At 43.0% G+C, this 23,710-nt stretch overlaps 1 protein-coding gene across 2 annotated transcripts in view; it reads right to left on the bottom strand.

Moving 5' to 3' along the window:
- Positions 1-8,739: 8,739 nt before the first annotated feature.
- Positions 8,740-23,710, bottom strand: part of zswim8 (zinc finger, SWIM-type containing 8) — a 70,121-nt gene continuing 55,150 nt past the window's right edge. For both annotated transcript variants that reach the window (XM_085442610.1, XM_085442609.1), the window contains 5 exons: positions 21,067-21,244; positions 18,598-18,771; positions 18,394-18,513; positions 16,405-16,583; positions 8,740-12,037 (listed from right to left, as the gene is read on the bottom strand). In XM_085442610.1, coding sequence (XP_085298736.1) covers positions 11,834-12,037; positions 16,405-16,583; positions 18,394-18,513; positions 18,598-18,771; positions 21,067-21,244 — 855 coding nt within the window. In that variant the 3' untranslated portion in view covers positions 8,740-11,833. The remainder of the gene's footprint in view (positions 12,038-16,404; positions 16,584-18,393; positions 18,514-18,597; positions 18,772-21,066; positions 21,245-23,710) is intronic.

Genomic DNA, 23,710 nt, shown 5'->3' with positions numbered 1-23,710 from the left:
CACCTGCTGGCCTCCACCACTTGATGTTACTGAATCTGTGGAAGCTACGCTATAGCCACCATCAAACAACTGAGTTATTTTTACACACCGGCCAGCATCTGGCCAATCCACCACCTCTCATTGTTTATACCGTTACAAAAAACAAAAACCAAAAACCATATGCCCGATGGCCAGTCCATCGGGCATACCGGTGTTCCCCTTATTCTCAGGCAAAGCTCTGTAGTGCCTAAGCATGGATGAGGTGTTGTTGTTATATCCCAGCTCCCTGGCACATAGCAAACACTTCACCTTGTACGAAAGTAAAGACAGCTCAACATAAATTGCATTGCACCATCAGTATTATGAAAATACATCTTCTGTAGAAATTTACATACCTTGTTGAGAGGAATAAGATCAAAATGTTCCCACACAGGGGAGGACATCCTCCTCTTCTTAGCTGGCTCCATTCTCTCCTGACTTTCTCTCCTCACTCTCATAAACCTCCAAACTGTCTCCAAACTCTCACTAACCGCAACTCTCCATCAAACACCCACATTTTGAATGAAGTCTGAGGGGTTTATATCGCTGTCATAGCTCGCGGCAAAGTTCGAACCACTTCCTGAACCAGTCATGTGGTACAGCCGGGCAGTCTTGGGGGGGACAGCGAGGCTTCGGACGTCATCATTTTCAGCTCCTCCCATCAATGAAGCAAGCCTCGTTACGCATATCGCGGAAACACCCCCTCCATTTGTAACACACCCAAAGAAAGATTCTAGGTCTGACCAACCGTCTCTGTCGTGGGCAAAAAGATGACAGTCAATAAAATTCTAAAAGATTATTTATTGACAAAAAAATATATCAAGAGATAAAAGATAAAACAGTCCAGTGTCCCATTTATGAATTGTATAAAAAACACACAGTCCCAAGGCCAGAGCCAGCTATGCCACACGGCCAGTTGCACTCCACGTGTTGCCTGTAACAGGGTTAGAAGTTGTCCTTGGAGACCCACCACCCTGCAAGCATATAGCCAGTGGTCACTCCAGCCTCTGCAACTCTGCTGCCTTTAGGCTGTGGCATATAATAGGCCCTGGCCTGCACAGAGAGACAAAACGACACTTTCACTATAGAATTCATAGGACAAAACCCATCCATCCCAAACATATCTGATTTCATCACAGTACATACCTGCACAGAGAGACAAAACGACACAGCAGTGTTTGTAGTGTGGGCTATAAGAAGACCAGTGTATCAGTGCAATCAAGTACACCTGCCTCTAATTAGACCAAAAATGTGACACACACACACACACACACACACACAAAATCACTCCCAACCCAGTGCAACTTCACACAATAATATGGAGCTGAATTAACACAGGCACATTAGTCTACCATGTTACACATTACTCGACACAAGCTTTGAAGCCCCGATACAGAACGTCACATCACCAAGGTCACCTACTGATCAGAAGGTTGCCGGTTCGATCCCTGGCTCCTCCAGTCTGCATGTCAGTCTGCATGTCAAGTATTCTTGGGCAAGATACTAACCCCAAGTTGCTCTCTGAGACATCCATCGGAGTGTAAATGTGTTTAGACAGCACTAAGTTTAGAGAAAGTGACTGGGTGAATGTGGCATGTTGTATAGGGCGCTTTGAGTACTCCGTGAGAGTAGAAAAGCGCTATATAACAATCCATTTTGCTTTTGTGAGAGTTAATTTTTAAGGAGATTTTTCCAGCAATAAAGCTGCGTTTTGAGTTCCAGCCCCGTCTTTGAGAGTCTTGCATTTTGGGTCCTTTTTACTGCCTGTCACACAGCCTATTACCTATGACAGAATGATACGACCACTACATGGACCCAGCAGCACTCTTCCCGTCTGATGATCTTTGGGAGGATATAATTGATTCTGTGAATAAGTTATGTGACCCGGCCCATTGAATCCATCACTGAGGAGGAAGCAACGGACGCGCCACCAGCGCATCACCCCACAGCCAGACTTCAGGATGTCAAAGCAGCCAACTGTGGTGAGTGAAAAGGACACTTTTTCTCTTTCTTTGGACCTTGGGATTGTTTATTCTGGGGCTATGTTTTTTGAGTCAGCTGCCCAGCCTGAAGCTCAGTCAGCTACTCCTCCAACAACTCCATTTTCATCACAACCACCACTCCAGCCCTCAGTTCAGCCAGCTGTCCAGTCGCCCTTAGCAGCCCGGTCTCCTGTCCAGTCGCCCGAGGTGGGTCGAGTATCCAAAAATTGTACTCAAGTAAGAGTAGCATTACTTTAAAATATTATTACTCAAGTAAAAGTGAAAAGTACTCATCAAAAAAGTTACTCAAGTAAGAGTAAAAAAGTACTTGGCGAAGACTACTCAAGTAGCGAGTAACTGTTTGAAATGTCAGATTTATTTTATAAATAAATGCTATCAGACAAACAAATATAAATACATATACAAACTTTAGTATTTTCAACAGGAATATATGTAAAAACATCAACGAAATAGGGCACAACAATTCTAATTTCCAGATTTCAGTTTTTCACAACAAAGCTTTTTTCACCAATACCTACAGTAAATAATATAAATGTATAAACAGTGCAAACAATTTCCAGTGACAATATATGCTGTAAACTTTATATTCATTTTTGCTCCAAATGGCACAGCAGCCTCAGAGAAACATCAGCATGAGACATCTTCAACATATGTTCATACAAGGCAGCTCAGTTTACCATAAATTGTATGGGTGTGCATCTATTTCTGCATATTTAGCAAAAATGTGCCATTGTGATGGTTAAGCTTCAGCAGCAGTTTGCTCTCAAGGTTCTTTCTGTGAAGCTGTGACTATTTAGCAGTGAACAAGAGTCCTGCATGACTGAGAAGTCCTTCACAAGCTCCAGATGCAGGAAGAGCTGTATTGGTTGTGATCGACAGCTTCTTGAACGCCATGCAATAGATCCACACCTCCAGTGAATGGACATGAAAGGTACCTCTCCAGCTCCTCTGCTTCTGGCTTTCCTGACCCCATGGATCCATCATCTTTGTTGGTTAGGCTTCTGTTTGTGCTGGCCTCATCCAGCTCTGAGTCTAGGTGATGTCTGATGAAGTGGAGACCTGTGGAAAGATGTAAGGTTTTCAAAAGAATTAGGTCTGGTCATTATAGTGCTGTATACACTGCCAAACTGCAGATATTTGTTTGGAGCTAGCCTTCAAAAGCTGTCCATACACTGTGCGATTTTTGGCCCATTTTGAGCCGATTTTTCAGTTGCGCAACCATTTTGGGGATCGGCCCGAGTTTTGCCTTAATCGTGTGTCGTGCATCGTGTAGTATACATGGGGTAACGAAAAGCAGTTAACACCTGACGACCAGCTCCCAATCATCAATCGTTTGGTCGCATGATAATCAAACCTGTTTGAAATCCTGTCGCCCCTCAAGGCAGCCTCTCACACTGCGCACGCACAAACACAGAAATGAAAGAGAAAAGGTGGAGCAGCACGGCGGTGCAGCGTGTGATCTGGACACAAGAGATGGAGGCACAACTTGTAGAACTTTGGAAAGCTCATCCGAGTACGTAAGCGTATGCCACCCAGGCAAGAAAAATAGAGCTATATCACGTTATAATGTGAAAAGTTTATTGTTATAACAATATACTTTTAATGTTTGTACAATATACTGTTCACGCTTGAACAATATAATATCACGTTCGTACAATATAATATTTATATTGTACGAACGTGATAATTATGTATATTGTAATAACGTGATAGTATATTGTACAAACATTACATTCTCACGTTATAACGTGATATAGCTCTATTTTTCTTTTGCCTGGGTGGCAGCTCTACGCTTCCGTATCCGAGGCTTTTCAATGTGGCCTCACAAAATTATCACGACTACAACAACCATGAAAAGAGCTGGATGGACATTGCTGCTCAATTACAGCTGCCTAATGTTTTTCAGTAGTAATTTAGCAAAGTTGATGGTGTTGTGTGTGTGTGTGTGTCTTTGTGAGTGAAAGACAGAGAGAGGGAGAGCAAGGGACCGATTTTGTATGATAAGCTTCATGTTATGAACGCACAGTTTGAACACTCAGGTCGCATCAGAGTATCAGACTCGCAGCTCGAGCTCGACACAGCTGCTGCAACATAAGACTGACATCCAGCTAACTACAGCTAAAAAGATATTTAGAGAAAACTTACCGTTTCCTCAGGTTACACGAGTTGAGTTATTTCACGCTGAAAAGTTGGTTTGTTTTGGCTCTCACTGAAGACACAGACACTGAAGACATAGCTGTTCTTTTGTGCTGCTTTTAAGCGAAACATTCTTTGTATGTGAGGAAAATGCTGTTCATCCTCTTCAGCTCTAGCGTAGACTCTGCCATGTTTTCATGTTTCTTCTTTCCGTGTGTCTGCTACTTTGAAACGCTTGGGCCACTCTGCCCGCCACAGTTTCAAACTGGTCATGTGACTGCATGGCCACATCTCATTGGCAAAAATGTTACCGGAAACTCCACTAGTGGCATGTTATCTAATGTGTTAGACTAATTTTATTTTATTTTTTTAAAGTAACGAGTCGAATTTTGCAAATGTAGCGGAGTAAAAGTACCGTTTCTTCTTCACAAATGTACTCAAGTAAAAGTAAAAAGTATCATGCAAAAAAGGTACTTTAAAAGTACATTTTTTTCAAAAACTTACTCAAATAAATGTAACGGAGTAAATGTAACTCGTTACTACCCACCTCTGCATCTGACACATATCACCTCTGTTAAACAAATGTCAGAGCAATTAAGAAATGTAAGTTTGTTAAATAAGATAGAAGTTAGTGACATTTGCAAATGTTTTATTTAAAAGAATGAATCTTTTAGGTCCCTGACCTAATTTCTCAGTTGGAGCTCTAATCAATCCATCCATCCATTTTCTTCCGCTTATCCGGGGCCGGGTCGCGGGGGCAGCAGCCCAAGCAGAGAAGCCCAGACCTCCCTCTCCCAAGCCACCACCTCCAGCTTATCCGGGGGAACACCAAGGCGTTCCCAGGCCAGCCGAGAGATATAATCTCTCCAGTTTGTCCTGGGTCTGCCCCGGGGCCTCCTCTCAGTGGGACATGCCCTGAAAACCTCACCCAGGAGGCACCCAGGAGGCATCCTTGTCAGATGCCCGAACCACCTCAGCTGGCTCCTTTCGATGTGGAGGAGCAGCGGCTCTACTCTGAGCCCCTCCCGGATGGCCGAACTTCTCACCCTATCTCTGAGGGAGAGGCCAGCCACCCTTCGGAGGAAGCCCATTTCCGCCGCTTGTATTCGCGATCTCATTCTTTTGGTCACTACCCACAGCTCGTGACCATAGGTGAGGGTAGGGGCGTAGATCGACCGGTAAATTGAGAGCTCCGCTTTTACACTCAGCTCTCTCTTCACCACAACAGACCGGTACAGCATCCGCATCACTGCAGCCACTGTACCAATCCGTCTGTCGATCTCCCACTCCCTTCTCCCATCACTCGTGAACAAGACCCCGAGATACTTAAACTCCTCCACTTGGGGCAGGGTCTTGTCCCTTACCCGGAGTGGGCACTCCACCCTTTTCCGGCTGAGGACTATAGCCTCAGATTTGGAGGTGCTGATTCTCATTCCCACCTCTTCACACTCGGCTGCGAACCTTTCCAAGGCAAGCTGTAGGCCATCACCTGATGAAGCCAACAGGACCACATCATCTGTAAAAAGCAGAGATGAGATCCTGAGACCCCCCACAGGATCCACCGAGGGGCTCTACCACCAAGTAGTTGTTTAACTGCCTCAATGACCTCGCCCTCAGAGATTGGCGGGTCATCCCCTTCGTCCCCAGACTCTGCTTCCACCACGGAAGACGTGCCAGTGGGATTGAGGAGATCCTCGAAGTATTCCTGCTACCACCTGACAATTTTCTCAGTTGAAGCCAGCAGCACTCCACCCTCACTACACACAGTGCAGGTAGAACACCGCTTTCCCCTCCTGAGTCGCCAGATGGTTTGCCAGAATCTCTGGCCTGTTGGTACCTATCAGCTGCCTCTGGAGTCCCACAGGCTAACCAAGCCCGGAAGGACTCCTTCTTCAGCTTCGTGGCTACACGACAGGCACCAACTATCTTGCGGCCGCAGCTCAGTGGAGCGGCTTCGGCAATCGAGGTGCTGAACATGGACCATTCAGACTCAATGTCCCCAGTCTCCCTTGGAATGCTGTTGAAGCTCTGCCGGAGGTGTGAGTTGAAGATCTCGTGGACCGGGGCCTCTGCCAGACGTTCTCAGCACAGCCTCACTGTACGTTTGGGTGCGCCAGGTCTGCCCAGCATCCTCCCTCACCACCAGGTGGTGATCAGTTGACAGCTCAGCCCCTCTCTTTACCCGAGTGTCCAAAACATATGGCCTCAGGTCTGGTGACACAATTACAAAATCAATCATCGACCTGTGGCCTAGAGTGTCCTGGTGTCACGTGCACTTATGGACACTCTTATGTTCAAACATGGTGTTCGTTATGGCCAAACTGTGATTTGCACAGAAATCCAATAACAAAACACCGCTCGGGTTCAGATTAGGGAGGCCGTTCCTCCCAATTACGCCCTTCCAGGTCTCACTGTCGTTGCCAACATGAGTATTGAAGTCTCCCAGTAGGACAACAGAGTCCCCAGGGGGAGCACCCTCAAGTGCCCCACGCAGGGACTCCAAGAAGGCTGGGTAAGCTGAACTGCCACTTGGTGCATAAGCACAGATGGGAACAAACCCTCCCGTCCACTGGGAGAAACCCCAACATACCTGCAGCAAGCCAAGGGGATACCAAGATACCCACCCGAGCCCGACGCCTCTCACCAGGGGCAACTCCAGACTGAGACAGAGTCCAGCCCCTCTCCAGGAGACTGGTTCTAGAGCCCAGCCATGCATTGAGGTGAGCCTGACTATATTTAGCCGGTACCTCTCAACCTCACGCACTAGCTCAGGCTCCTTCCCCACCAGAGAAGTGATATTCCACGTCCCAATTGCCAGTCTTGGTAGCCCGGAATCGGTCCGCCAGGACCTCCTCTCCTGGCCGCCGCCCGACATTGCACCTGACCCCTACCATGCCTCCTGCGAGCCGTGACCCTGCAGCAAGATCGGCGCATGTCCCTTTTTCGGGCTGTGCCTGGCCGGGCCCCATGGACTAATGCTCGGCCACCAGACGCTCACGCTCGGGCACCCTCCCTGGGCATGACTCCAGGGTGGGCCCCCCGGTAACCCTACCCCGGGCAGGGTGATCTGTTCCCTGGATGGTCTTTTCATAGGGTTCTTCTGAATCGCTCTTTGTCTGGTCCCTCACCCAGGACCAATTTGCCATGGGAGACCCTACCAGGGGGCAAAAGCCCCCATACAACATAGCCCCTGGTATCCCTGGGACACACAAACCCCTTCACCACGATAAGGTAACGATTCACAGAGGGGAGCTCTAATTAAGTTATAACTGTTCTAAGACTGTAACTTTGAAACGATATTAATTATTTGGGACATGGGAAAAGAACTACACTGGACATCACCCGGTTATATATACACTGTATATATACTGTATATAGTTCATAGAAAAAAAAACAAACCATGCAGGGTCCATCTGCCGACTTCCAAACCCTACAGGCCCTGCTTCTAATATCTTGATTGGTAAACAAAATGGACAAAATGGATTGCTTCATTAGCTTTCCAGCTGGAACAGCTTCAACTCTTCTGGGAAGGGTTTCCACAAGGGTTAGTACTGTGTTTATAGGAATTTTAGACCATTCTTTCAAAGTGCATTTGTGAGGTCTTTACAGTCCCGTGGCAGATTTACTTGGATGCAGCTGCTCGGTCGTGGAAACCCATTCTGTGAACCTCTCCATGCATTGTTATTGGGCTAAACTGAAGGCCACATGAAATTTGGAGGTTTCTAGCCACTGACTCTGCAGAAAGTTGGCAACCTTGGTGCACTGTGTGCCTCACAGTCTGCTGAACTCGCTCTGTGATTTTACGTAGCCTACCACTTTGTAGCATGGTTGATGTTATTCCTAATCGTTATCACTTTGCTATAATACCACCACTAACAGTTGACTGCGCAATATTTAGTAGCAAGATATCTGTGTTCTCAGTCATTCAGGTCATCGTAGTCTAAGGAGCTTGGAAAGAAAAGTGTCTGGACTTCTTTAAGTTGCTTGAAGATGTTTCACCTCTCATCAGAGAAGAGAAATGATGAACTAAAGAAGCTTCTCGGAAATTTCACGACTGAACTTATTCCACAGGTGGCATTCACTGAGCTCCTGAGAGTGAGCCATTCTCTCACAAATAAAGCAGTCTGCATACCTAGGTGTTTGATTTTACATACCTGTGGTCATGGAAGCAATTGGAACACTTGAATTTGATGATTTGGATTTCTGTGGGAATTTTGGCAATACAGTGGTCCCTCACTACATCGTGTTTCAGCTTTCGTGGCCTCGCCGTTTCGCAGAATTTTTTTGTGCAAATCTTTTTTTAAAACAATGCTTTGTGTTCTGGGTCCTGATTTACTGACAATGGTTTACAGCCAATCTCGTGCTGTGTCTCCTGTACAGTACAGAATGCGTTCAGCTTGTCAAATTTACACAAATCTTCACTAGCAGTGTGACTCTGAAGTGCTGTACTGTATGTTTGTAAGTTTTCTCCCCAACAAGAGAGAAAAGTGAAAATGTTCATTTCTGTCTGAGAAAAGTGTATAAAGTGTGTTACGTCTCCCCGAGGGCAGGAGGGGATAACACAACAACTCCGGAAACTCAGTACAGGTGTTATGAAAAAAGGTTTAATGGCAGCGCTCTCACAAAATAAACAACCCAGACTCAAACAACAAATGTGGGGGAAATAGGGACAGTTAGGTTGTGCCAAAAAAAAAAAAAACCACCAAAAAGACAAAACCAAAACTTAGCTGAGCTGAGCTACTATCCTAGAAAAGCAACAAACAGGAGAGATAGACCCAAACCTCAACTTAAAACAAGCTCAAAATTACATGGGTGGCACCAACCTACTTACCTAGTGTTTCTAACACAAAGACTCTACGTGAGTAAGTGTATGGGGTCCCCAAACTCACCTAGTCCACTTTACTCCCACCACAATCATCAAACAAAAGAAAGACAGCAGGAAACCGTCACACATGTGTCAAACAATTCAAGGAGGGAAGAGAGCCGCGCCCACCACAGGTGAGTCTCCTTATCAAGGGCTTCACTCCTGGTTTGTCCAATCAGGGCCTCCCTCCTCTAATTAATTGGACGTCCCCAGATTGACATCAGCCTGCAGTCTGCGACCTAAGGGAATGGCAAACAAAAGGGGAGGGAAAGAAAACATGCAGCCTGCAGACACGTAACAAGTGTGTAGTGAGGGGTTTTACAGCCCTAAAACATCTATAATAATAATTTTAGATAAATAAAGTTGGCTACTTTGCTGATTTCACCTATCGCGGGTTATTTTTAGAACGTAACGTAAACGAGGGACTGCTGTATAGTATATATGACAGTGGGTATTGTCAGGAAAAGGATTGAACAATCTGAGTCTTACTAATTTATCAGTTGATAACTGCTAACTCTTGTGGCCATGGGTGAGATATTGCACAGAAACACGTTGGTTTGGCCAAAACAAATAAATCCCTACTCAAACCCACAAATCAGTCAAAGCAATTTAGTGTTTTCAATGATCTTTATTAAAGTAAACTCTACACTTTTACTATTGCTTTTATTTTTTGTCTTTGCACTCTCAATTAGAACCTTTTGCAATCAGCACATATACAACTTTTCAATCGAACTACACTTTTGAGAAATACAAAAATATCACAGTACATTTTCTACTACGTCACCTTCACCTGTGAGGTCCAGAACCAATGAGCCAGTTTCAGAACCACAGCAGCTGCCTGGACTGTGTCAACATGTCTTGAAGTAACAGCACCATGGGCTATGAGCTAACCACATCGAAGAAGAGGGCCACTCAAACACACTGTGTCATTTGTGTCTGGTAACTGTCTTGAAGAGTGTTGGGGCTTAAGTGGACCAGAAAACTGAAAACAAAGAAGATAGCACTTTCCAGAGCAAAGCCAAAGCCATGTCTAATTAAGAGAACGTGGTGCCAAAGTAATAGTCTCAGAACATTTGGGTTTTAGATGATTAGCTACACTGTACATGTGTGACAGTGTATACAAAGCATGAGCAGCATATAATTCAGGACCTCGGACAACCTAAAACGCTAAGCTGATATGGTGACTGGTACTGATTACACTATAATAGATGTCAGTGTAATCTGCAGAGAAAACAAATGTGGTTGAAAGGTGAGACAGCAATGTCTGGGACTTGTCCACTGTGTATGGTTTGCACTAAAAATGTACATTTGCTGAACCAAATTCCTAGCCTTCAAAAACAGGCACATGAATAATAAAGCAGACATTTCAGTTTTGTGTGGCTTATTTGGGTTTTTCTGAGTGCGGCCAGAAAGTTTTTCTTTTACACTTCAATCATCCAAACAGTGGTTTTAGTTCTGTTTGGTGCATCAGAACAAGGCAAATGCACTCTATATCACTGGACAAACGAAAGGCTTATAAAGGAGTGTTTACACGGTATGTTTGGCTTTTACAATATGGAAAACTTTGGACGAAAAAGGATGTGGATCAGTCAAATGGACAATGCTGCTTCCAATAGGTCTGCCATCTCCATCCACACTGCTGTATTCTGTGCATTTAAACTAGTCAGTGCTTTAGATGTGGTGAAGAAGGGCTGGATGCGTGATTTTAATATTTATGGTCATGCTATTCTAAATTCTTTTTATTGCGTTTTAGTCAGGAGTCTGTTTAGTAGCTGTGTTTAGACAGCATTGTAAATTAGATTAAGCAAATCTAGTTTGCCTTAAAGCATTTTTATATTTATATAAAAGATCTATTAAACGTTCTGACAGCTGCTGGAAATCTGGGGATTCTATATTGGAAAATTATTTTAAAACAAACAAACAACTTAGCCCAAATGGGACTGATAAGGTGTTTTGACTGTTGGACAGTGTAGCTCGAGAAGGCCTTGCAGACATTGTTTGCCTAAGCAGTGGTGAGGTGGCCTCTGGTTTTGGTCTGGAGCTGTTCATGTCACTTCTCAGGCAGGCTAAAATGTACAAATGTATCCCACACAACAGAAAAAGCACCTTCAGCATTCCCTCACTCTCGTCCCATTCCTATTTGCTTACGTGTCATAGCCTATTACAAAGTATCAAAAAAAGATTAAACAAAATACTGAAAAATCCTCACCAATAGGGACAATAAAATGCTTCATATTAAACTTTTTTTCTTCTTCTCACAAATCATTGTTTTGTCCCACACTGTAATGATTCATATCCATGGTGACAAGACTCTGGTGAGTGAAGCATCTAACACTACACAGGAATGTTGCAGCATAAAAAATAACTCACGCAGTGGTTTCCTTTAAAACAAAACTAAAAACAGAATACAAAACAGTGAAAATGAAGTGAGGATGAGGAGGAGAGATCCCTGTCAGTCTTAAGTTGAGGAGAAATGAAGAAAGGAAGGAGTACACCGGAATTCCACATTTACATAACGATAAACAATGATAAAAGATCAGCCAGGAAGAGCAGGTAAGTGACCAGGCTACTTCACAACGCTCTGGTGGACAAACACAAAAAACGAAAGTAAGTCTGTGAATTGGGGAATGGGAGTCGATTGCACTGCCTATGTGCGCTTCACTGAGTCCTCGGAGCAGGAAGCAATGGCCCTAACAAAATCACACGTAAGTGTGGTCAGCTCAGTGCAGTGGCAGTAGCTATGCTGGAGGCTGGATGGGACTTCTTGGCCCAGGCTGACGCTGAGCAGATTTTGTCTCCCCGAGTGTGCTGCTCACGGAGAGAAGGTTGCCATCTCCAGGGATATACGCTGCCATAGTTCCTTGGTCTGTTTGCCCCTTTTCAGGTTCTGCAGCACATCATTAAACTGCATCATACCCACAGGAGTCAGACAGAAAGCACCTCTTGCGCTGCGGATCATGTTGACAAAGTCATCGTAGTCAGCAGGTGTCAGGTGGATGAGCCGGTGGTGAATATGCTGCAGAGAGAAAAGGAGGTGACACTGGACAATGTAGCCTGAACCTTCCTATTTAAGTGGAGCTACTCACACATAACACATGCTGGACTATAATTGTGTGGATGCCCTTATGAGTTCCTGTTTCTCTTTATTCTTTATTATTCTGGTTGCTTCCGTACGTTTTTTGCTGCTTAACTACTCTCTCAGTGTTCATGCTATTTGCACCGTTCAAACTTCGAAAAATTCTGCTCTTTCTGCTAATTATTACTATGACTTTTGGTGCTCATAACTTCTATACTTTTTGAGATATTGAATTTTTTATACAATCTTTTTTGCCCATTTCTGCCATATTATCAATGGCGTCACTGATTTTCCTTGCTGGGCTGAGCTGTGTTTTAGCTCAGTGAGATGAGCAGCCGTTCTCAGACTGGGAGGCCGGGGTTCAAATCCCGCTTATGGCAACATTTCTTTCAGTTACCAATTCAACTTATTTAACTCTTTTCAACACAAATTTCAGCTTTTTCACCCCTTTTCAGCAAAAGTTTCAGTTTTTTCAGTTTTTTCTGCTGTTTTCAGAAAAACTGAAAATTTTCAGAATTTTCACTTCTTTTCAGCACAAATCTCAGCTTTTTTCAGAAAAAAAACTCTTTTCAGCAGAAATTCTGCTGATTCACCTCTTTTCTGCAAAATTTTCAGCCTTTTCACCTCTTATCAGCACAATTCTCAGCAGCTTCTGCTCATTTCAGCAAAATTGTCAGTCTCTCCACCTATTCTGTGTGAGAATGAGTTTGGCGCAGTGAGATGAGTGGCTGCCTTGAGACCAGGGCCCTATTTCAGGAAGCCGGTTTAGTGCAAACTCTGAGTAAGTATACCCTGAGTTAACGAAAACTCTGGGTTTTCGGTTTCACAAAGCGAGTTTAGATTAATTCTGAGTGAGTTACTATGACGACACACTCCGTGAAGCTAACCTGCCCCCTAGCAGGTTTACTTCAACTAACCCTGACATTCTCCGCCTCTTTGTCAGAAACCTGACTGTAGGAAGTGTCAGACATGGCGTGCCCCTCCCTTGAAGAGCCAGTAGATGTTGAAGCCCAAATTCTCCGCAGAGCTCTCCGCCGGGAGAGTGATTAGAGCGCGTTCGGACATTTTATCATTTCCTGATGATCTCCTGTGTGAACGTTACCGTTTTTCAGCACAATCTATAATTTATTTGAATAACATCCTCAGGCCTAATATTGCTCATGTGACACATCGCGGACATTCTCTCAGTTCTGTACATATTATTTGTATTGCACTTCGGTTTTTTGCAAACAGGAGCTTTCTGTATAATATTGGTGACGCTGAGCACGTTTCCAAGGCTACCGTCTGTCGGGCAGTCAGGAATGTTACAGTTGCACTGAAACGTCTCGTGTACTCGTTTGTGGTGTTCCCCGGTCATAGACCCACAAGATTTATCAAAGAGGGATGCCACAAAATTGCAGGTATCAGGATGAACGAAACTTAATTCATGATGTGGTGATATTTGAACTACTACTTAAATTTTACATTTATTCTCACGGTTCCCAGGCGTGATTGGCTGTATAGATGGCACTCACATTCCAATCATTGCTCCTTCAGTAAATGAAGGAGACTATGTGAACAGGAAGTCTTTCCACAGCATTAATGTACAGGTACATAGTTCCCTGTAGCATTTCTAATTTCAATAAGTGCTTACAGAGGGGAAATTAATGTAGCCTCTAACTGCAATTGATTTACATCGGACAAACAGACCAAGCACTATGGCTCATAATACAATTACACCTTACCTGTTTGGACTATATTTTTATATTTCATTTTTACTTGCTGCCAGGAACGTTTGGGGCCTGTTGGGTTGCACCTGCGCTCACATCACATCACAAAATAAAATGTATGAAATAAAAAATAAAATAAAATATAATAAAATAACGTGTTAAATGGGTGGAAATCCCTAGATCAATGTTTAAATTAACACTCACGCATTGACTCTGTCGGCTATGTTTTGCCATGCATGCTCCCTTTCTTTTGCAGCTGAGGCTGTGTTACCTTTTTTCCGCGGAATTTGCATGTTATCGGCATATGCTGCCATCAGAATTTCGGCCTCAAGCGCTGTAAAATACATTGACCGCACCTTCTTTCCCTCCGTCTCCATGGTGACTCGCTTAATCTGTGCTCCACTAATCAGGGCTTTATGTATCCTCGTGCGCGCGCTTAACTTGGGGTTAAAGCAACTCCGCGTTGACTGAACTAATTGTTATCAGCCTTTCTGAAACCGAATATTCCGAGTTGGACAGTTCGGGGTTACTCAACCCTGAGTATCGTTTTTCACTCTGAGTTTTCTAAACCGGCTTCCTGAAATAGGGCCCAGGTGGGCCAGGTTCGAATCCTGCTCAGGGCAGCGTTTTTTTTTTACCACTTTTCAGCAAAAATTTCTCCGTCTTTACCCCTTTCAATAGAATTTTTGGCTTTTCACCTGTTTTCATCAAAAATTTCTGCTTCTTCACCTGTTTTCAGCAGAATTTTCAGTTTCTTCACCGCCATACAACTTTTTGCAACTTTTCAACTTTTTCAGCTTTTTTCAGCAGACATCTTCAGCGTTAAGGCATCCACACAGCATTTTCGCAGGAAATGCAAATTTTTCTAGTTTACAACAGTGTTTCTACAAAGCTAGGCCACTGTAAAATTCAACCAACTTACAGATGTGCTTAAATGATTTACAACCTAAGTCCAAAAAAACAAAAATGTAAATTTAAAAAAGAATGATTTTCTAATCTTATAAACCCATATATTATTCAGAATCGAACAAAAAGAACATCTCAAATGTTTAAGATGAGACATGTTACTGACCTGTTGCCATTCAACCTCAATTAGTTTCAAAATGTTCATATAGCGGTTTCTTTTCAGCTTTCTTTTCAGCTAGTTGCCCAGTTCATTTTAAATTTGATGACATGAAGATTTTCTCAGTTTAAACATTTGATATGTTTTTGATGCTCTACTGTTAATAAATTATGGCTTTATGAGATTAACAAGTCATTGCGTTTTGTTTGAACTGGTATTTCACACAGCATCACAAACTTTTGGAACTGGAGCTGTAAATCTACATAATTGCTCGGTGCAGCCTCCACAACATCTGACAATTAGCTGCTGGGAGGATATGTCAGTCACTATGAAGTGGCCGGAAAAAAAATACAGAAAATATGTAAAAAGAAAATCAAAATCGGCAATCGAGTCAGGGTATTATCAGATTCAGGTTATCACAACAGATTCCCAATCGGTCATGTAATAGAAAATTAATTTTTTTCTCATTTAAAGTGCTGCAGTGCTTATGCTCAGTTGTGGCAGCGTAATGGAAACTTCCACTCAACAATCTAGAACTAGCTCAACTCATGTCAACCTCAACAGCTGAAGAAAACAACTCTCTTTTGCGGGCGCTGATAATACCAAGGGCATGAAACAGCGTACTCGTTGTAGTGGAGTGTTTGTTAGGTTTCATAGCGAGCCGCGTGAGGTGGTATGATCAGTTTGTTACTTCCTCCCTTTTTGTGAACGCATAAAGGAGTGGGAGCTCCACTTCCGTCTCAGAGACTGCATGACAGCATCTTGCTGGATGTACTCTCTCTTGTGTGCGTGATAATAAACAGTGTTGATTATAGTAACCGTGTCTGCAGACTTGTTCGTTAAAATTTCCACGACAGTCACTTGGGTCTGCGAACACATGTAGACAAATATTGGCCGAACCTGGCTTTTTGCAACAGCTCTATCGTGCTTTCCCTTGTCTGATACTTTTTACTCTCCTTACTGAAAAACTTTGTTTTACTTTATTTGACTGAATTACATTTTTGGCTGTAAAAGATTTTAATTACCTATAAATATGAGATACTTGTGGGAATCAGTCCTGCAGCCCAACCTGCATTACTCTTTGTCATCAACCCCATTATGAATACAGTGGTCCCTCGCTATATCGCGAGATTGTCAAATTTACACAAATCTTCGCTAGCAGTGTGAGTCTGAAGTGCTGTACTGTATGTTTGTAAGTTTTCTCCCCAACAAACGCAACAATGTCGATGAAACATATGGCACCGTCAGCGGCAGCTGGGGGTGTCTGGTTTCATCCTATAATACTGGACTTATTTTTCTACGAAGGTTTGAACTTTTAGAGTTTAAACAAGAGAGAAAAGTGTGAAAATGTTCATGCCTGTCTGAGAAAAGTGTATAAAGTGTGTAGTGACGGGTTTTACAGCCTTAAAACATCTGTTGTAAATTGTAAAAAATAAAGTTGGCTACTTCGCGGATTTCACTTATCGTGGGTTATTTTTAGAATGTAACACCCGCGATAAACGAGGGACCGCTGTATTATGGTGAATATGATGTACCTGCAGATAGGCTTGCTGGCAGCGCTGGACAAGTTGTTGGAAAGCAGGTGTTCGAAGATGGGCATGGATGTGGGCAGGGTTCAGCCTTTGCAAGGCCTCCATGATTAACTCCTGCAGGACAAATGGACTGAGGACGCCTTTTGCTGCTCCAACACAGAACTGGTACACATAGTTGACTCCTGGCAGGATGGAAAGAGTGAGAGAAAATCTGCCTTGAGCCATCTAGACAGGTAGGAGTAACAGTGATTAAGATGGAGGTAGGAGTCAACTGATCCAGGGATTGCTGCCTGAGTTGACTCCTACCGCTGTCTCAATCAGATTTGCATTAAACTTCAGCCAACACACAGATCATCTATAAAATTTCAAATAATAAATCAACTGTCGAAGAGATTAAAAAAAACGAGACAGATTACAATTTAACTGAAAATGACCATGGAGCGGTTAATCCCGTTATCTCTTGAAATGCTCTTGAAGCAGTCTAAAGAGGAAAGCTTATAGCTAAGCCAGCATCAATTAAAATAGCTAAAAAGGAAACATACACAAAAGAAGAGGACTAACTGTCTGAAACTGAATGACATGTGACGCTTCATTATTTCCTTTTTAAAAGGACCCTTCATTATTTAATTTGATCCTTTTGCTACGTCAGGAAGAGGAAGCTGTGGATTGGAGTGAAGCCTGTTTATTTGTCTTCATGGTTACAGCAGGGCAGGGCAGCACGGTGGCACGGTGGTTAGCACTGTTGCCGCACAGCAAGAAGGTCCTGAGTTCAATTCCACCATCAGGCCGGGATCTTTCTGTGTGGAGTTTGCATGTTCTCCCCGTGTTTGCGTGGGTTCCCTCCGGGTACTCCGGCTTCCTCCCACCGTCCAAAGACATGCAGCTTGTGGGGATAGGTTAATTGGATAATCCAAATTGCCTCTAGGTGTGAAAGTGCGAGTGAATGTGAGTGTGAATGGTTGTCTGTCCCTATGTGTTAGCCCTGCGACAGACTGGCGACCTGTCCAGGGTGTACCCCGCCTCTCGCCCTATGACAGCTGGGATAGGCTCCAGCGCCCCCCGCGACCCTGAAAAGGATAAGCGGGAGTGAATGGATGGATGGTTACAGCATCAGTGCCAGAGATACCGGCAGGATGAACAAACTAATCCGCAGAGCTGAAAGCATCATTGGTCAGTGAGGGACAGGAGGTCACTGAGCTTACTGCTCTCCATCATGGAGAACCCATCACACCAAAATCCACTCCACATGTCGAGGCAGCAGAGCTCCTTCTCCCTCAGTCCGATTCACACTTCCTGCCATAAAGAACGCTTCAGGAAATTCCTGCCACTCTCTATAAAACTGTACACTAACTGTTTTTCTGTGGCAGAAGAGTCCACACATAGTTATCGGTTTTACCCTTTCTTCTTTTTCATATAGTTTAGTAATACAGTTTGCACTACTCTCTTGCACAGTGTCAGTCTTACTTCATTTTTACTTTTGTCTTTTCCCCCCATTATTGCATATGTAACATTTTTGCACTCTCTTACAGTATAAGGCCCCCATTATGCACCTGTGGAACTTTTATTCAAGTTGGTTGCTTATTAAATGTAAACTGTACTCTTTCTATTCTTTATTTCCTTATCCCTTATGGGATCATCATTCCCATCCATCCGCCACAGAGAGTTCAGGCTATGTTGAAAAATAAAGATGGTCATAATTTTACAATCTCTGTTCTCATATACTTCATTTCCATTTATTTTTCCAAATGTTTCAATACATTGTTGCATCTATTTGCCATTTCCCAGCAAAATGCAAAGAAATAATGGATGGCTTAAGACCTAGAACATTACTATATAATTGAAGGCTTTCCTTTTTTGTATTTTTTTTTTTCAAAATTGGCTTCTGTAGCAAGTATTTCTTTTATTATCTTACTTCCCCGATTTCAAACAGAATGCAAATATGTGTCCAGGTCAGTGCAGCCAGAGATGTCCCTTTATTTGGTAAAGTCTCACCTAGCCTGGCAGCAAGTCCCAGCAACCATTTGACGTCCTCAGTATAAGGAGGGCTCCTGGAGAAGTTGTTGGGATGGTCATTGTGAGCCCTTCTGCCCAACATCTCTAATGCCAACATGCCTTTACAGAAGACAAGGAATACATATTGGTTAATAATGCAGACTACTTAGACTAACATATAATCAGAGAACATAAACTACTCACCAACTCTATAAGCAGAATGCAAGTAGTGCAGGCCTTGTTGGCTAATGGGCTGGCTGTGCTGCTCATCTTCTGCTGGGAAAGGACTGCTGACCAAGGAGGCAGGCTGAGAGGATAGAGAGGGCAGAGATGCTCCCTGGATGGCCTGGATGGTGGGGCCAGGGTGAACACCACCAACTACAACATTACAACAGACACAGTACATTGGTTAGCAATGACAAGTTTACATTCACTAATCAAGGGCATGAATGTACAGTGGGGCAAAAAAGTATTTAGTCAGCCACCGATTGTGCAAGTTCCCCCACCTAAAATGATGACAGAGGTCAGTAATTTGCACCAGAGGTACACTTCAACTGTGAGAGACAGAATGTGAAAAAAAAAAAAATCCATGAATCCACATGGTAGGATTTGTAAAGAATTTATTGGTAAATCAGGGTGGAAAATAAGTATTTGGTCACCTCAAACAAGGAAAATCTCTGGCTCTCACAGACCTGTAACGTCTTCTGTAAGAAGCTTTTCTGTCCCCCACTCGTTACCTGTATGAATGGCACCTGTTTGAACTCATCATCTGTATAAAAGACACCTGTCCACAGCCTCAAACAGTCAGACTCCAAACGCCGCCATGGCCAAGACCAAAGAGCTTTGGAAGGACACCAGGAAAAGTATTGTAGACCTGCACCAGACTGGGAAGAGTGAATCTACAATAGGCAAGCAGCTTGGTGTGAAAAAATCAACTGTGGGAGCAATCATCAGAAAATGGAAGACATACAAGACCACTGATAATCTCCCTCGATCTGGGGCTCCACGCAAGATCTCATCCCGTGGGGTCACAATGATCATGAGAACGGTGAGTAAAGATCCCAGAACCACACGGGGGGACCTGGTGAATGACCTGCAGAGAGCTGGGACCAAAGTAACAAAGGTCACCATCAGTAACACACTACAACGGCAGGGAATCAAATCCCGCAGTGCCAGACGTGTTCCGCTGCTGAAGCCAGTGCATGTCCAGGCCCGTCTGAAGTTTGCCAGAGAGCACATGGATGATACAGCAGAGGATTGGGAGAATGTCATGTGGTCAGATGAAACCAAAGTAGAACGTTTTGGTATAAACTCAACTCGTCGTGTTTGGAGGAAGAAGAATACTGAGTTGCATCCCAAGAACACCATACCTACTGTGAAGCATGGGGGTGGAAACATCATGCTATGGGGCTGTTTTTCTGCCAAGGGGACAGGACGACTGATCCGTGTTAAGGACAGAATGAATGGGGCCATGTATCGTGAGATTTTGAGCCAAAACCTCCTTCCATCAGTGAGAACTTTGAAGATGAAACGAGGCTGGGTCTTCCAACATGACAATGATCCAAAACACACCGCCCGGGCAACAAAGGAGTGGCTCCGTAAGAAGCATTTGAAAGTCCTGGAGTGGCCTAGCCAGTCTCCAGACCTCAACCCCATAGAAAATCTGTGGCGGGAGTTGAAAGTCCGTGTTGCTCGGCGACAGCCCCAAAACATCACTGCTCTCGAGAAGATCTGCATGGAGGAATGGGCCAAAATACCAGCTACTGTGTGTGCAAACCTGGTAAAGACCTATAGTAAACGTTTGACCTCTGTTATTGCCAACAAAGGTTATGTTACAAAGTATTGAGTTGTATTTTTGTTATTGACCAAATACTTATTTTCCACCCTGATTTACCAATAAATTCTTTACAAATCCTACCATGTGGATTCATGGATTTTTTTTTCACATTCTGTCTCTCACAGTTGAAGTGTACCTCTGGTGCAAATTACTGACCTCTGTCATCATTTTAAGTGGGGGAACTTGCACAATCGGTGGCTGACTAAATACTTTTTTGCCCCACTGTACCTTCAGTGGCTTTAAAAACCCCCAAAGGTTTACGTTTATTTTAGGTTTTCTCCAATTCACATATGGTCAAAAATATACATTTATGCTCAAATACATACATATAGTCAAGTTGTTTAATACGTGGTGCTGAAGGTTCTGCGATTGCAGTTCACTACAACGGGTACTTTCTACCATAAAAAGGATCAGTCTGAACAGTCCAAAGAACTCAGTTAAACTAAGAAAGAGAATAAGGAACTTTGAAAGTCCTTTGGAGCTATTTCTAAACAACTGCAGATTCTAAGATAATCAGTTCAAACACGTTATTCAGTTGCTTCACCAAGGTCTAGAAGAAGACATTGCCATGGACCAAGACAGGGGGAACCAAGAAAGAGGCCCTCTGACTGAATTTGTAACTGTCCACATGGACAAGCTAAAAAAGAGCGGTTCAAAGAAATTATTAAAAGTCCCAAATTAACCTTGACATTCATGCTTCTGATGAGTGTATGTAAACTTCTGACCTCAACTGTATGCAAACTCGTCCATGTAACAATGTAACAATTACCAGCAAAAAAAAGTTTTAATTCAGAAGAATTAGCAACTGCCGATCTTAAACACAAAGTAGTCCCGACCTGCTACAGTGGTGCTGAGTGGCAGACCAGCCTCAGTGTGGTAGGGGTGGACAGCAATTTGAGTCATGGACGGTACAGGAACACCAGGGAAGGCGACAGCCGTGGCTGCCATTGATGGCTGGGGGCCAGTGGCCACTGAGAATGGATACTGGGCACCAATGAATGCTGGGTGCATTCCCTGAAGCAGTTAAGCAAACATGCAAGTTTATTTGCATATTATTATGAACAGTCTATAGAGAAATTTTCACAAAATGTAGTCACTGTGCTGTACAAGACAATAAAAACTAGGAATTAATGAGATGCACATATGAAAAAAAACCAATACTACTACTAATAGTTGTGAAAACATTTGTGATACGCACACACACTTATTCATAAACAGCACTGGATATAAGAACCGTCTCTTTGTCTGACATTAGGATCCTGAGGAGCTGTACAAGCTTTTCCAGTTGCTATAAAAGCCGTCAGTATCTATAATTATGAAACTGTTAGGCAAGTTTGAAGATCTCGCATGTAAAGTAATGTGCAAAAGTATTGAAGTAGCCCTCATCTCTTTACCAAGGAGCCAAACAACTTAACAAAGTAAGCAATAAAAGAAAAAACTAACAACGCGTAATCCAAAAAGTTACTGGCTATGAGATCATTCGCGTTGTGCTTCTTTTTTCTTTGTGTGTGTGTGTGCGCGTGCGTTTGTTTGTCATTGTCATGTAATTTAATTTGCCTTACATTAAATATATAGGCAATGCAAGGCAAGGCAAGTTTATTTGTATAGCACAATTCAACAACAAGGTGATTCAAAGTGCTTTACAGAGACATTAGAAACAAGAACAAATAAAAAGCATGATTTAAAATTGATTAAAACAAGCAAATAAACTAACTAATTAACAAACAAACAAACAAACAAAACAGTATATAAAATCAAAACAGATAAAATCAGAACAGTAGATAAAATCAGTAGTTAAATGTAAGTTTTGAAATTTAAGCTTAAAAGTGTGGATTTGGTGCTTTATTCAAATGCAGCTGAGAACAGGTGAGTCTTCAACCTGGATTTAAATAAACTAAGTGTTTCAGCTGATCTGAGGCTTTCTGGGAGTTTGTTCCAGATATAAGGAGCATAGAAGCTGAATGCAGCTTCTCCGTGTCTGGTTCTGACTCTGGGAACTGATAAAAGACCGGATCCAGATGACCTGAGGGATCTGGAAGGTTCATACTGGGTCAGGAGGTCATTGATGTATTTTGGTCCTAAACCATTCAGAGCTTTATAGACCAGCATCAGAACTTTAAAGTCTATCCTCTGACGGACAGGCAGCCAGTGTAAAGACCTCAGAGCTGGACTGATGTGGTCCACTTTTTTGGTCTTAGTGAGGACTCGAGCAGCAGAGTTCTGAATGAGCTGTAGTTGTCTGACTGATTTTTTAGGTAGACCTGTAAAGATGCTGTTACAGTAATCAAGCCTACTAAAGATGAATGCATGGACTAGTTTTTCCAGGTCCTGTTGAGACATCAGATCTTTTATCCTTGAAATATTCTTGAGGTGATAGTAAGCTGATTTTGTTATTGTCTTAATGTGTTTTTCTAAGTTTAGGTCTGCATCCATCACTACACCCAAATTTCTCGCCTGGTTTGTGGTTTTTAGATGTATAGATTGAAGTTCTCTGGTGACCTGTAATCGTTTTTCTTTGGCGCCAAAGACTATTACCTCAGTTTTGTTTTTGTTTAGCTGGAGAAAATTGTGGCACAACCAGTCATTGATTTCCTCAATGCATTTACCAAGAGCCTGTACAGGGCCTCGGTCTCCTGGTGACATTGTGATATATATTTGTGTGTCATCTGCATAGCTGTGATAGTTTATTTTGTTGTTGTTTATAATCTGTGCCAGTGGGAGCATGTAGATGTTAAACAGAAGGGGTCCCAAGATGGAACCTTGGGGAACTCCACATGTGATACTTGTCTGCTCAGATGTGAAGTTACCTATTGATACAAAGTATTTCCTGTTTTCTAAGTATGTTTTGAACCAGTTTAGTACAGTTCCTGAAAGACCTGTCCAGTTCTCCAGTCGTTTGAGTAATATGTTGTGGTCAACTGTATCAAATGCTGCACTGAGATCCAGTAAAACTAAGACTGACATTTTTCCACTGTCTGTATTCAGACATATGTCATTAAACACTTTGGTCAGAGCGGTTTCAGTGCTGTGGTTCTGTCTAAAACCTAACTGGAAGGCATCGTAGCAATTATTCTGTTTTAAGAAGTAACTGAGCTGTTGAGAAACTGCTTTTTCAATGATCTTACTTAAAAATGGGAGATTTGAGATCGGCCTGTAGTTGTTCATTTGTGTCTTGTCAAGATTGTCCTTTTTCAGTATAGGTTTGATTACAGCAGTTTTTAGTGATTCTGGAAACACACCTGAAATAAAGAAAAGTTGACTCTAAAGTCTTTGAGACCTTTTTGAAAAAACTTGTTGGCAGGACATCTAAACAGCAGGAGGAGGAGTTCAGCTGACCTAAGATGTCCTCCAGGTCTTTGCTGTTAATAGGTTGAAACTGTTTCATGGTGTTTAAACAGTTTTTTGGTGGACACAGTACATATCCTGGATCTGCTGTTGATGTACCAATTGCTTGTTTAATTTTTTGGATTTTTTCTGTGA

This window comes from Copadichromis virginalis, linkage group LG19 (assembly GCF_057382275.1).
Source record: "Copadichromis virginalis isolate Kocher_CV1m ecotype Utaka linkage group LG19, C_Virginalis_male_GT1.1, whole genome shotgun sequence".
NCBI lineage: Eukaryota > Metazoa > Chordata > Actinopteri > Cichliformes > Cichlidae > Copadichromis > Copadichromis virginalis.
This window is presented reverse-complemented; position numbering and strand designations above follow the sequence as displayed.